General features: G+C 38.2%; 1 protein-coding gene across 1 annotated transcript in view; it reads right to left on the bottom strand.

Annotated features, from left to right (window-relative positions):
- Positions 1–15,080, bottom strand: part of PDE1C (phosphodiesterase 1C) — a 609,137-nt gene that overhangs the window by 95,951 nt on the left and 498,106 nt on the right. Inside the window, exons 8-9 of the mRNA XM_052638578.1 lie at positions 12,209–12,349; positions 357–457 (exon numbers count right to left, since the gene is read on the bottom strand). Of these exons, the coding sequence (XP_052494538.1) occupies positions 357–457; positions 12,209–12,349 (242 nt within the window). The remainder of the gene's footprint in view (positions 1–356; positions 458–12,208; positions 12,350–15,080) is intronic.

The following is a 15,080-nucleotide window of genomic DNA, read 5'->3' as shown; positions in this document are numbered from 1 at the left end:
GCAACCCACTCCAGTATTCTTGCCTGGAGAATTCCATGGACAGAGGAGCCTGGTGAGCTATAGTTCACGGAGTCGCAAAGATTTGGACATGATTGAAGTGACTAAGAGAAGTATGTCCATATTTAATATGTGAATAACATAGGAAAATCAGGAGCAAATGGTTTCTTTAATTCTTAGGTTTTGATTGAAGCTGACCCAGCTGATCTCTTGTTATATAAGTTCATTTTTTTTGTTGTTGTTGTTCAGAAACTCAAAATAGAGCCACCACGCAAAAGAAAGGTGGCTGCCCCTCTCTGACTTCCACACTCTATCCCTGACCCCTCTTGCCTCTTTTCCAAACATTTCAACATCCTCACCGGGTCTGAATGTGGAAATTGTTGGTGGTTCCGGTGTGCTCGTAGTCATGGATGGCAGCTGAGAAGATTATAGCAAAGATCTCCAGCTCCGTCAGCCAGTTCTGAAAAGGAGATTACAGAGCAATCACATAATCTGCCTGCTTCTCAAAGTCTTCAGCTTGCTGACAACACACCCACATTGCAGCCCATCTACCCTGCAGCTGGCAAGCTATTGCCAAACACGCGTTCCTGACAGACAGAAATGTTTTTTTTTTCTTTCTCCTTCTGTAAGGAGACTGGGGAATGTTTGATTTGAAAACAGCCTGCCTAGCACGGTTGAGAGAGCTAACTAGTAGGTTTTTTTTTTTTTTTTCCAAAGAAGCAAAAAATAATGAATGTGAGACTTTAACAGTTCTCATTCCATCCTTTACCAAATTTCAAATAAAGTTCCTGAGTAGACACAGAAAAAATTTTTTAAGTTTCAACACAATACCAAAGCTAAGAGTAACAGATAACCTAGTGCTTATCCACCAGAAGATGGATAGTAGATACAGTGGAAAGACAACATTTGGTTTTCTGCCAAATAACGTTTTGTCTCTGGGTTGCAGTCCACCGATCTATGTTTGAAGAAACCTGTCCCCGTCCATGTTACCAAAATTGGCTGTAGTTCAGTGGTCTTCAAAGTGTGTTCCCTGTAACAGTAGAGTTAGCATCACCTGGAAGGTTGTTAGAAATGCAAACCCTCACCCCAGTCCCACTGGGATCCGAAACTCTGGGTTGCAGCCCACCAATCTGCATTATACTAAGCATACAGATAATTATGATGCGTGCTGAAGTTTGAGAACCACTGCTTTGTTTGAAGCTCCCTCAAATGACTCCTATTTCACAGACTCTGGATTCACTGGTGCCTCCCCTCCCTTCTGTACACCACACTGCCTGATGGCCGTGGGATGGAGCATTTGTACCGTTAGCTCACCCTTTGGTATCGCTGCTTACTTTTGTACTAGTTGAGTTAATGATTACAAGCTTCAGTGTGATTTATTTCAAACGCAATTTTGACAAATTGTACTTATTATTACAATTATATAATAAAATATGACCTAAACCAATAAAATATGAACACAAAAGGTTATGTCCATAGAAGTTCAATGCTTTACACAGTCACTAAAAGACCTGGTGTCTTAACAGGTGTGATCACTGGGAAACAGTAGAAAAAAATTATAGAAATTTGGGGAGATTCTCCACTCAGTTTTCTTCATGAAATTTTTAAGTTTCCATTCCTTTAAAGAAATAAAACTAGACGTCTTAGACAGAGGCAGGGTTAAGGTATTGTAAATATGAGTACCTAAATTTGAAGAATTCAGAAAGCAGCTAGGGACTTTCCTGGTGGTCTGTGGTTAAGACTCCACACTTCCATTGCAGGGGACATTGCTTGATCCCTGGTTGGGGAACTAGGACCCCTATGCCCCACAGTGAGGTCAAAAATTTTTTAAATATGTAAATAATATAAATGAAATTTAGTTTAAAAATGGAGGCAGCCTGGGTTCTCTATAAGATATCAGTGAATAAAACATATTTATTTGATTTGTTAACAAAAATAATTTAAAAGCAAACAGGTTAACTTCTAATAATTCTCACTCTAACTTTTTTTCAATTAATTACTAATTTTGGTCTTCACCTAACTACTGAAATTATTGTCTTCTTTGAAGATAATACTGAACTACCAACTTTGGTGATGTGGATGGGGACAGGTTTCTTCAAACATCAGCAAGCACAAGGGAAAACCAAACAAACTACATATAACCTATGAAGAAAAGACTTCATAGTTAGGGAAAGAATGAGCACAGGAAAAAACTCAGGAAAAAAACTACATTTAAAAAAATGTCTTGTAGCATAATCCAGCATGAAATGTCAGGCAACATTTTGGCATTCTTGATTATACATCTCAAGAAACCAAACTAACGTACCATGAACAAATAGACGCAGGGAGAAAAAAGAATAAGATGAAAAATCAACAAAATTAAATGAAAAAAAGACTGGCAAATAAAATCTTGACAGTTGCAAGAAAACAGTAAAACCATCCTGAAAGCAGCAAGGGACATCCTCCTCAGGGTTAACACTTATGGGAGCTTCCCTTTGTGTTCGCCTGTTTACACAAAGAAACTCATGCAATACACACAACTCCATATAGGTAGGTACTCCTTTCATCCCCACTTCATAGATGAGAAAACTGAGGCTAGGAGAGGTTCAGTAACTTACCCAAGGTCCCACAGCTAGTCCTGAAACAAGCCACACACTCCAGAGTTCTTACTTTATAATCTTTAAGTCACTATTCCTTTGGGTCACTGTTTATATGTTTACTCAGTTTTTTCATAAAATTGCATAGTTATGATTTTATATTACAAATATTCTTGATATTTTTCATTCACATATATTTTTCTTATTTTGGCAATGTCTTTCTTCTCTTCCCTAACACCCTGTCCCCACTCATTTATCCCAACTTCCTCTATCTATTTCCCCCACACTGACATATCTCTTTCTCCAAGCTCATGTAAAGTTAATAATTTAACATTTTAAGATAAGATTATGAATGGGAGACAATGTACCATCTAAACAATCTGAACCAAGGAGCCTCAGTTCAACCAGCAGAAGGTGTCTAAATAACTACACAATCACAGTTCTCACAAATATCAGTGTAACTCCCCTCCTTATCCAAATATACTGACAAAATTATATCTTAAGTATAACTTACTTCTAATAAATCAAAACCAACAAACTATTAAATGAACATACAACAAGCAATTAATAACATAATGAAGCCTGGACTGAGCAAGGATGGAATCAGGCATTTTCAGAATGAACAACTGAAGAAATACCAGTGGCAAAAGCTGATTCATTGTAAGTAAGGAAATGATTCCCTTTAGTGGAGCAGGAAAGTGAAAGTGAAAGTGAAGGTCACTTAGTCGTGTTTGACTCTGCGACCCCATGGACTATACAGTCCATGGAATTCTCCAGGCCAGAATACTGGAGTGGATAACCTTTCCCTTTTTTCCAGGGGATCTTCCTGATCCAGGGATTCAATCGGGGTCTCTTGCATTGCAGGCGGATTCTTTACCAGCTGAGCCACAAGGGAAGCCCAAGAATAATGGAGTGGGTAGCCTATCCCTTTTCCAGCAGATCTTTCTGACCCAGGAATTGAACTGGGGTCTCCTGCATTGCAGGCAGCTTCTTTACGAACTGAGCTATGAGGGAAGCCCAGTGGAGCAGGAGTGAGGGTTGATTAGGGCCCTGTGATGACAGGCATTAAAAGCCAGGATGAAGAATACAAATCAGGTTTATTAGGCAGTGAAGTTTACATGCAAAAGATATGTTCAGCATGCTATGGAGAGAGAGATAGCAAAGCAGAGAGCACAAAGGAAAGAAATAAGACCTCTACTTTTAGACTGAAAAGTCCTTATAGGATGAATAGATGGTATGGAACTAGAATCCTTACAGCTGATCAGCTCACTGAATGCAGGCAGCCACGAAGAGGTTGCAGTCCAAAGGAGGGTGCATTAAAGATAATCCTGGAGGGATGGGGTTGGGAGGGAAGTGGGAGGGGGGATCCTATGCAAATTCATATTTATGTATGGCAAAAACCATCACAATATTGTAGAGCAATTATTTGCCAATTAAAATAAACAAATAAATTTAAATAAAAAAATATTAAAGATCCTGACATTCCTAGCCTGAGTGGTTAAAAAAATGGTGGGTGGCATTAGAGGGCAGCATTATTGGAAACAGAGAGTGGGAAAAGCTATTTTGTGGGAAATATTCATATTTCAATACAGTTTCATATTTCAATATAGCTCAGGTTTCCTTGCTTCTTCCAAATTTAATACTATCAATCCCAAAGGTTTATGACCAACCATAAGAAGTCAGAAATTTAATTCCTGCAAGAATTTTATTCCAGATTTATCAAACTGTGACAAGGTGTGAGTAATAGACCTTTCCAGAATTTCCCTGTCTACAAAATATGAGTGTCCCAACTAATTCAATGACAAGGATGCCTTGCCAGCTGGAAAAGGTGGACTTTGAATTATGCTGTGTATGACTCAGGAGAGCAAGCCATGCTCATGCTCATGTATGTGGGCTGGGAGTGGGCAACAAGTAGTGGGCAGTGAAAACCTGAAGGAAAAGACATGGATAATTTGCCATTGCCAGAGGAGACATTACTAGCAAGTAGTAACTTCAACAGGTAAATGACAGAGTTTCTTTAGTAGTCTGTTTCCATCTCCTATTGGTTTTCTATTGTTCCCTTCACTGATTACCACCCATGTAAGGCACACACTCCTACGGGTTCTGTAGGTCAGAAGCCATCACCGTGCGGCTGGATTTTCTGGTGAAGATCTCACTGGGCTGAAACCAAGATGTTAGCAGGCTGTGTTCCTTTCTAGAAGCTCTGTGGAAAACACAGCTCCAGGTGCCTTCAGGGCATTGGCAGAATTCATTTCCTTTCCATGCTTTCCACTTGGCACCTCCATCTTCAAGTCAGCAACAGCTGATGGAGTCCTGCTCACCTTCCTTCTGCCACAATTCTTTTTTTAAAGATTTTTTTTTTCTATTACAACATCATGATTTATTAAAGCACAGCATTCTGTACAACAAAGGGCCTTAACAGTTGTCTATTCTCAGCCAAACTTCTCTATAAGTTAGTTTCTCTTAATAAAAAACATGTTATACTTTAAATTAGTAATTGAACTGATGCGGAAGCTACCATAATACTTATTTTAACATTGAACAAATCTAACCACCTATTGGACATTAATGTAAAATCCTGACATAGAATTTGATTTAAAACTTCTCAAAATAAATTCATTAAAGCAGGTTCCCTGTGAAAATATGTAAGAATGAAAGCTAGCATAATAGCAGGTGCAGTCTTTACATTTTATTAACCATAAAAGATACTTTTTTAAACAGTCTAATAGAGACATTAACTGTGCAAAAGCTGATGAGATTTACAGTCTTAAATACAAGCACCAACACAGAAAGGATATTGTGTCAGTTCAGTTCAGTTGCTCAGTCGTGTCCAACTCTTTGTGAACCCATCAATTGCATCACACCAGGCCTCCCTGTCCATCACCAACTCCCGGAGTTCACCCAAACTCATGTCCATTGAGTCGGTGATGCCATCCAGCCATCTCATCCTCTGTTGTCCCCTTCTCCTCCTGCCCCCAATCCCTCACAGCATCAGTCTTTTCCAATGAGTCAACACTTCACTTGACGTGGCCAAAGTATTGGAGTTTCAGCTTTAGCATCAGTCCTTCCAATGAACACCCAGGACTGATCTCCTTTAGAATGGACTGGTTGCAACTCCTTGCAGTCCAAGGGACTCTCAAAAGTCTTCTCCAACACCACAGTTCTAAAGCATCAATTCTTTGGTGCTCAGCTTTCTTCACAGTCCAATTTTCATATCCATACATGACCACTGGAAAAACCATAGCATTGACTAGACAGACCTTTGTTGGCAAGGTAATGTCTCTGCTTTTTAATATGCTATCTAGGTTGGTCATAACTTTCCTTCCAAGGAGTAAGCGTCTTTTAATTTCATGGCTGCAATCACCATCTGCAGTGATTTTGGAGACCCCAAAAATAAAGTCTGAAACTGTTTCCACTGTTTCCCCATCTATTTCCGATGAAGTGATGGGACCAGGTGCCATCATCTTAGTTTTAAGCCAACTTTTTCACTCTCCTCTTTCACTTTCAGCAGGAGGCTTTTTAGTTCCTCTTCACTTTCTGCCATAAGGGTGGTGTCATCTGCATATCTAAAAGTCCATTAATTCTACACTTAAGAGGATCATTTCTTTATGTAAGCACAATCTCATTTCTACACATGATATGTAGTTTAGGATCCATCTACATTATGCTTGTAACTGCATGCTGCTGCTGCTGCTAAGTCACTTCAGTCGTGTCCGACTCTGTGCGACCCCATGGACTGCAGCCACCCAGGTTTCCATCCATGGGATTTTCCAGGCAAGAGTACTGGAGTGGGTTGCCATTGCCTTCTCCAAGATTGTTTTTTTTTTTTGATGTGGACTATTTTTAAAGTCTTTATTGAATTTGCTACAACACTGCTTCTGTTTCCTTTCGGTCTTTTTTTTGGGGGGGGGGGGGAATGAGGCATCTGAAATCTTAGCTCCCTGACCAGGGATCAAACCCACACCTCCTGAACTGGAAAGGGAAGTCTTAACCAATGGTCCATCAGGGAAGTCCCCTGACATACTTCTTGAGTTTTAAGGACTCATGTGATTACACTGGGCCCACCTGGAGAATCCAGGATCAACTCCCTATTTTAAGGTCCTCTGATTAGCACCCTTCTGTATCGGCAGAACTCCTTTTGCTATTTAATATAATGTATTAAAAAATGTGACATCAGAGGGCAGAGGTCATGGGGCCCAAAATTATACTGGCCATAAACCCTAATAAAATTACTTAGCACTCTTTAACCAGGATGCTGTTTACATGTCCTTACCGTGTCCCTTATAAATATGATAATGCCATTTATAATTAAAAAAAACAAGATACACATTTCTCTTTTCTTAAAAAAAAAACAAGCGAAAGAAAAATTAATGGCACCTTGCCTAATAAAAGCAATGAATGGGACAAAGGATAGGCCTGGAGTTTGAAATCTTGTGATCTAACTCAAAATCATACTGGAGCTCGGAGTCTGATTCATATCTATTCAATCAACAACTCTTCAGTCTAATTCTGTTCAAGGATTTTTTCTTAGATGTGAGCAAAATCATGATGAAAAGATTCAAGCCTCACTAGGCATCTAGGCTAGGCAATAATGAGTAATATAAACAGATTACAATGAGTAACATGGTGGATGCTGAAGCCCAGACATCACTTTATCAATGGGATATTTTCATTCCCTATGTGTCTTACAGTTTATAAAACTGAAATGACTTCAAGCATTTTCTCCCACTTGGTTTGTAATGAAAGGTTAGAGTCACAATATGCTCTCCATTCATCAGAATGCTTCCTACTGTTTTTGTAAGCTTGCAATGAAAGAAGTCTGTTTTGAGCTGCATTTCTAAGAGAGTGGGCGGGAAGTAGTTTCTATATTTAAGAATTATTCTGAATATGGCCTGAACTGATAATGAAAATGCAATGGCAAATGAGCTCATTCAAGAATAGTATGCAGTACGTCATGATCATTGGCTGCTATGAAATAACATCTATGTTAATCTATGTTAATGATAGCTTACATTAGCATAAGTGCTTGGGAGTTTTTCCAGATGGCTAAAAGGACTGCCTATGATTCACCTTTATGTCTCCATAGTACACTGAACGCAGTAGGTGCTAACTACGTATATGTCAAACAGATGATTTCAAAGTATATTTTCATATCCATTTTAATCCTCACCACATGAGCATACTGAGGTATAAGAATGTCAGGGCTTGTTTTCACCACCAGCATTGCAGAAGCATGGCTAAATATTAACATTTAAATACATGAAGTATTTAAATGTTAGAAGTCAGACTGAGACCAAATACTGGCTCTGCCACTGTATTAGTTTGCTACAGCTGATATATAAAAGCCTCACCAACTAGGCAGTTTAAATAACAGAAATTTATTTTCTCAGAATTATGGAGGCTAGTAGTCCAAGATGAAGGTTTTAGGAGGGTTGGTTTGTGGTGACAGCTCTTTTCCACCTTGCAGAGGGCCACCTTCCCCGTGTCCCCGCATGCTCTTTCCTCAGGGCATCAGCATGTCTGTGTCTTAATCTTTTCTTATAAACATCAGTCACACTGGTTTAGAGCCAACCCATACGCCCTTCATCCACCTAAATTACCTCTTTAAGTGCCCTGTCTCCAAACAGAGTCACATTCCGAGGCACTGGAGATTAGGGAAAGGGGACAAAATTCAGCTCATGACAGAGACTTGGCAATAGGACAATGTTAACTCAGTCAGTGTGTTTCCTCCTATTTGCCCACAGGGTTTGTACCACTTTCTTGTTGATTTATATAATCTGGATCTTAATCCTTGATCTCTACATATTTTCCTCAAGTACTGACTTAGTTACGGTGATTTTTTTTTTTAATCCTACAGAAGGTTTTCATTTTCATGTACTCAAAATAATCAATATTTTCTTATATAACTCATGTTTTGAGGCTTATTTAAGAAAGGATTTCCTTTTTCAAGGCTATAAACATAACTTCATATTTTCTTCTAATATAATGAAAATTTTATGCTCATATCTTTAATTCATTTGTCTGACATTTGGTGAATGATTTCAAGTAGGACAAAAACTATTGCTTTTTTTTTTTCCCAAATGAACCATCCCCCAAACATTTTCGGAACCAAGTAATTTTCCCTTTACTAGTGTTTTCTATAGATGGGTCCTCACTTTCTCACCTGCAGGTCTGCCCTTGTCATACGTCAGTCCATGTTCCATCCCCAGCAAACCACAGGGTCTGATCATGACAAGGGCACCAATGACTCCCAATGTTGCCAAAGGCAGCGGTCACTTCTCTGTCCTCATCCCACTCAACCCTTCAGCATGTTGCACACAAGTCACAGCTCTCCTTTGGAGCTCTTTCTTTCCTTGGCTTCCATAACCTCACGCTGTCTTGGGTTTTGTCCCAGTGATACTGGTTACTCTTTTTTAGTTACTATTGTTGGCTCTAATTCTTTGTCCTCATTTTATTGTTTTTGCACACACCATTTTTGAAATATACATGATAGTTGTAAATGATCTGGAGGAACAAGGGCCATATAAAATCTCCAAGGCTGAGTTTCTCAAAAAAATCTCAAGCTACTCTGAATGTTAATTGAGTGGTTAATCAAATGATATCCTATAAAGGAAACTATCCAAACTAAAATGGTGAAGAAATGAGCTCCATTTTAAACTTTAGACTGCTCCAGGACTCAGTTCACAGTGTCTCTGTTTCTCTATTCACACCCTTCCTTTAGACCATGTCATCTGGTTTCATATCCTTAAATAATATTGATATGCCCCTGAGAGCCTAATCTCCTTGTCCATCCCTGACTCCTCCCCAGAACTCTAGACGCCTTAGGTTTTCTTCCTGCTTAACATCTCCACAATGATATTTCATAAAGATCTTAAATTCAACATGTCTGAATCAAAACTCTTGACTCCCCTTCCCTGAAAGTTTCTCTCATCAACCTTGTTTATCCAACCAAAAATCTAATCTGTCCTCTTGATTCCCTTCCTTAGTGTCTGAAATCCTATTATACCATCCAGTTCTTTCAAATCTACATCAGCTACAGGACATTTGGTCTCCATACCCCAGGAGGGTCCTTCCTCGTCCACACTACCATCATCTCTCCAGGAGACTTCTGCACTTCTCTTCCAACATGATGCCTCAAGACCCATTCTTTACAGTAATCCTTGTCTAGCCTTTACCAGATCATCACACTCCCACGGGAAAATGCTTTAGCTGGCTCACACTGCACTTAGAAAAACACTGAGGCCCATTAGCCAAGCCTACAAAGCCAACTTGGTCTGTACTTTACATTCTCGTGATTTTTTATTTTCTAACTGGAAGTGTGTACAATTGACTCCCTCCAGTCATGAGGAAGTTGACTAATCCTGCACTAATTCCACTCGCATACCTTCCTTCAGCTCTTAGCATGACTCAAGCCTAAAATCATAACTGTCTCAGACTAAATATTACTTCTGTAAAGATGCCTTTCCTATCTAATAAAACTTAATTTACCCTGTGTGGGTCCCCTGTTCTAATCCTCTGCAGAATACTAGCAATATTTTCTTCTTTACTTTTTCATTGGTCTTTTACCTGTAACTTCTTACTAGAACGCAAGTTCTCTAAGGGCTACAATGCACCCTCATCCTCTTACAAAGTACGTGGCACATAATAAGTGCTCAATCAATATTTGGGTTCAGTTTTTAAAACTTCAATCAATTCCATGGATATATTTGTCTACTTTTGCACACTGAATAGATTGCTTTACTATAGCTTTAGCAGATATTTTAACATCTAGTAGAGTAAGAACTACCCCATCACACACACTGTCTTACTCAAAACTGTTTTTTCTACGGTTCTTAAATATCTATTTTACATAAATTTTAGACTCACCTTATTACGTTGTATGCTAAATCCTTTTGGAATTTTTTACTGGTATTGCTCTGAATTTATAAAAATGAGTTTGAGAAAAATTAACATCTGTTTCATACTGAGGCTTTCAGTTAAAAACATGGTATATTTCTTCACTTATTTAAACATTATTTTCATGCCCTTTAATTTCAGTTTCCTCTTCATTAATTTTAAAGTTCTTCATGGGTAATTTGTAGGTTTTTTAAAAAACTGTTGGGAATGTATGTTGGGAAACAGTGTATAAGACAGTTACTTTATCCATATCTTACTGAGGCCTTTTATTTGATCTAATAATTTATAGGGTTTGGGGTTTTTGTTTTTAGACAGATCATCAAATTATTTTCATAGAAAGCTTCTTCAGTTTTTGTAGATACCATATTATGCTGATTGAGAATCTCCAGAAAAGTGCTCACTAGCAATATTAATGTTGGATTCCTGTTTTGCTCCATGCTTTCATGGAACCACTATAAACTGATATCTGCTCTAAATTTTGGGCAAAAACCCTTTATCATATTATACAAGGTTCCTATGTAGAGTTTCTAAAATTTTAAAAACACCTTTTTAAATACTGTTTTTAAGAAATTGACTTTATAATAAGGAAAACATGAAAACTGCTGAGAGGTTAAGGGCAATCTTACAGAGTTTAAATAAGAACAATTCCTAACTGTTGAGCTTTCTTTATGAGGCAGAGAGAGCATTCATACTTTGATACTTTATTCCTAACTGTCACAGTACTTCCAGAAGACAGAATATTTTTCACAATTTTAGAAATGAGGAAACCTTGACTCAGAGATTCAAGCAATTTATCATAGGTCACAAATCTAATAAGCAATTATGCAAGGATTTATACCCAACTATATCTAGCTCCAGAGCCCACACTCCTCCCACTGTATTCCATATTTAATATGAGATATTAGACCAAGTCTCTCAACATGCCCTAGCAGAAAAGATAACAAATGTGTACTGGGTTTATGGGTTAATTAATAACCACACCCCCTAAATGTCTATCTCAATGTCAATGGTGAAGAAGATTTCAAAGTAAAAAGGCATAAAGATTTACTACAGAGACCTAACTGTCACTAACAGCCGTATCTTTAAAATGAATAGTTTATATTAAGGCAAGGAGGGCAAGAAGTACATGACCAAACTGAGTAGGTTTGTTAAAACAATGGGTTATAGATCAGAGATTCAAAAGTATCTAAAGAGCTAAAATGTTGGATCAAAGCAAGAAATTTCCAAATGGTCAGAGGTGAAGCTTGACCTTTAGGTTCAAAAAAATCAAATGCACATAATAAACAAGATGAGAATAACCACAGCCCTTGTGAAAAAGATCTATTAGTTTAAACCAAAAGCAAATTGTGTACGGTAGGATTCCCGAGTATATTCAGTTCAATTTCAATATGCATGATGTCAATGTGATTGAACACAGCAAGAGATTAATAGTACCACTCTCTATATCTGGAAATGCATATTTAGTTATAGAAATTATATTTAATTTGGCCATAGCCTAGTAAGGATACAAGTTACTACCAGATTTTTTTTTCATTCAGTCCAGGATGAAGAAAAAGTCACAGGCAATAAGGAATTTCAACACTCTCCATGATTGGGTTAGATAATTATTGGGGAATAGGAGGTCCATAAAACAATATATTTCTTGTGGGCTCAACCTCATCAGAATAGAAACAGCCTCCAATTAAAAAAAAAAGTAACCATCACATCTTTGTGTAACCTGAGTTCCTATCTGTACTTACCGCTACTCCTGTCTTATAGAGAAGGTAATGCACAGTCTGTGTGACGTCAGCAGCATGCATCAAATTGTGGTAAGGATTTTTGTGCTTGCTGTATCCCACTTCCAGGGCCTCCACAAATGAGACAAGTGCAGAAATGGGGATCTGAAAGAGAGTGGCAAGGTTAATTGGCTAGTGATTTAGTAGCTTTGAGAGACCAAAGATGTCTAAGGTATTCTAGCTACCTCTTTCTGAAAGCATTAAGAGAGCACACAAGGACACAAGAATTTTTCAAAGTTAATAAAAATCACTGAACAAAGTATTGGATAATTTGAAAATCTAACAGGAAGTCCCTGGTCTGCCCTGCAAATTGTTCTTTGTTCTCCAGTTCAGAGGCCCAGGGTAAAGACAGGATCACCTCAAGGACATTGAGGGCAAAAAGGTAGGCAAATCTCAGGCAAAGGTTCAAGTCTTTGCTTGTTTAGAAATAAATGAACAAATACTATGCAGCATCTCATTTACTTGTGGGAAAACATAAAGTACACAAAGATTTAAGTTATAAAATGACTGTAAAACAAACGCAAGCATTCTAAAAACTGCACCCTTTAGAAGGAATGATGGGTACACTGGACAGTTGAGAAAAAAAAAAAAACAACTACAAATGATAGTCTGTTCTATAACAGAAACAAGTTGTGTTCGTGTGTTTATTACTTGGCAACTTACTATTATGCTCAGTCGCTCAGTTGCATCCAACTATTTGCAACCCCATGGACTGTAGTTCATCAAGCTCCTCTGTCCATGGAATTCTCCAAGCAAGAATACTAGAGTGGATTGCCATTTCCTACTCCAGGGGATCCTTCCAACTCAGGGATCGAACCCATGTGTCTAGCATCTCCTGCACTGGCAGGCAGATTCTTTACCAGTTGTGCCACCTAGGAAGCCCAATTTATTGGTGCCTTGCAATCTGGAAAAATATTTCCAGCTATCCTAGCTGCTTTCTGTATCAAATATGGGTAATATACATACCTTCTTTTTCTATTTGGCAGAAAGTGAACAACTGCAAAATGCCTGTACAAAATAAGGGGTCTTGGAAAACATTAATTGTATTAATTTTCTGGATAAATTCCTTGGTTTAGGGTGGATTATCAATTGTAAGATTGGGGGGAAAGGAGAAAGTATATGTTCCAGGAGACTAGAAATTACATTCATAAGAAAAAAAAAAGTGCTTCATGAGAATCCATATTATGTTCTTCCCATTGCTCCATATTTACTATCCGTGGATTTTAAAAATGTAAATATAGCCTTTCAGATGCAAGAGATTAATTCATTATTATTTTAAAAATGAAGATCCAATGAACTTAGATTCTTTGAGCTATTCATTGGAGAGCTATGGGCCACTGAAATGCTATATAAAGGTGTGTGCATGTGTACTGGAGCTTCTTTTGAGGTCTTGAGCATCCACTGGATCTTCAAGCAGGCTTCTTTTGAAATTATTTTAATAAATAACAGAAACAAACAAAATGCCCCAAAAGAGATAAAACAAAATTTTTGAAAAATAATATCTTTGTCAAGTCTCCAAGACTCTGAAATTACTATTCTATTTCATTCAGACTTGTTTTTATTCTTTTCCAATCTATAATCTTTAATTTTTAAAAACATAAGCCTTAAAGGCCTGCAATTATGCATCAGTTTGATGATGGGTGTGTCCAATGAGACCAGTTCATGTCCCATTCTCCATTGGCTCAGTCAGTGAAAGCTCTGCCTCTTGATCTTATTAAATGAACCACAGTAATAGATCAAGAGAAATACGACTCTACCCCACCATCCTCTTCCTCAAGCTATCTGAATACTGTTCTGTTTTGCTTTGTTTTTCATCTTCCAGCATGTATGCCTGACAAAATAAAACCCAAGACATTAAGTTGACAGGATGAAAACTTCATTCCAGGACAGGGGCCAATAAAATGGGATTGGTCCCGACTCCTAACCCATCATCACCCTCCTCCTCTTTGATCATGACCAGTAGCTCCTAAACAAGAAGAGAATGAAATGAGTTTCAGGTGGAGAGGGAGGAAACTTGAAAAAGTGGACATTTACTCTTTCTCCTTAATATAAGGGACTTTAAAAGCAAATCTAGGATTACTGTTGGGCATGAGTGGAGCATGAAAGGTCTATACTCGCCTCTAGCAGGTTGTCAATCCAGCCCTTGCCAAGCTGCCTAGTGTCCATCTGGAGGTTGTAACATGGCCAGTCCTTCTGCTCACCACCTCTGCTGGTGCCCTAGAATTCTTCTGAAATCCTGAAACCTGTCCATGATATAACTAAGTCTTGCTTCAAAATGTTCCTTACACAGAGGTAAGTGTGAATGATGCCAGTTCTTGAGAACTGGAGTTAGGTGGGGACCATATAACTGGGTAGACCTGATGTTTGACCAGGTATTTTGTAAAACACTACTGGAAATTTTGTTGTAAGAAAGCATAAGATTCATAGTTACTGCTCTTATGGAAATCATTGGACTGGCATAGTGAGTTCTATCCCTTCTAGGAAAGCAATGTCTTTTCCCAGATGGGACTGTCACAGAAAGGTAAAGGTCATTACTCAAGGTCACATAGCTACTGGGTCAGAACTGACATCAGGATCCAGGTGATCTCCTGACTCTCATTCTAGTGTCTGGTCTACCAGACATGGTATTAGCCTTTGAGTGTCAAACATGCTTCTGATGCAAAAGAAATTAAAGACCATTGTCATAAAGTGCTTATGACTATATAAGAAATACACTTCCAAATGTGCAGTCCTTAGGAAAGTGATAAAGAATCATGCTGCCCAGAAAAACTGATACTTTATACAGAAAAAGACCTGCATTTCCCAGAGACTCATTCATTGATGAGAGAAATGTGAG

This window comes from Budorcas taxicolor, chromosome 4 (assembly GCF_023091745.1).
Source record: "Budorcas taxicolor isolate Tak-1 chromosome 4, Takin1.1, whole genome shotgun sequence".
Classification (NCBI taxonomy): domain Eukaryota; kingdom Metazoa; phylum Chordata; class Mammalia; order Artiodactyla; family Bovidae; genus Budorcas; species Budorcas taxicolor.
Note: the sequence above shows the minus strand (reverse complement) of the source record. Positions and strands in the feature narration are given on the sequence as shown.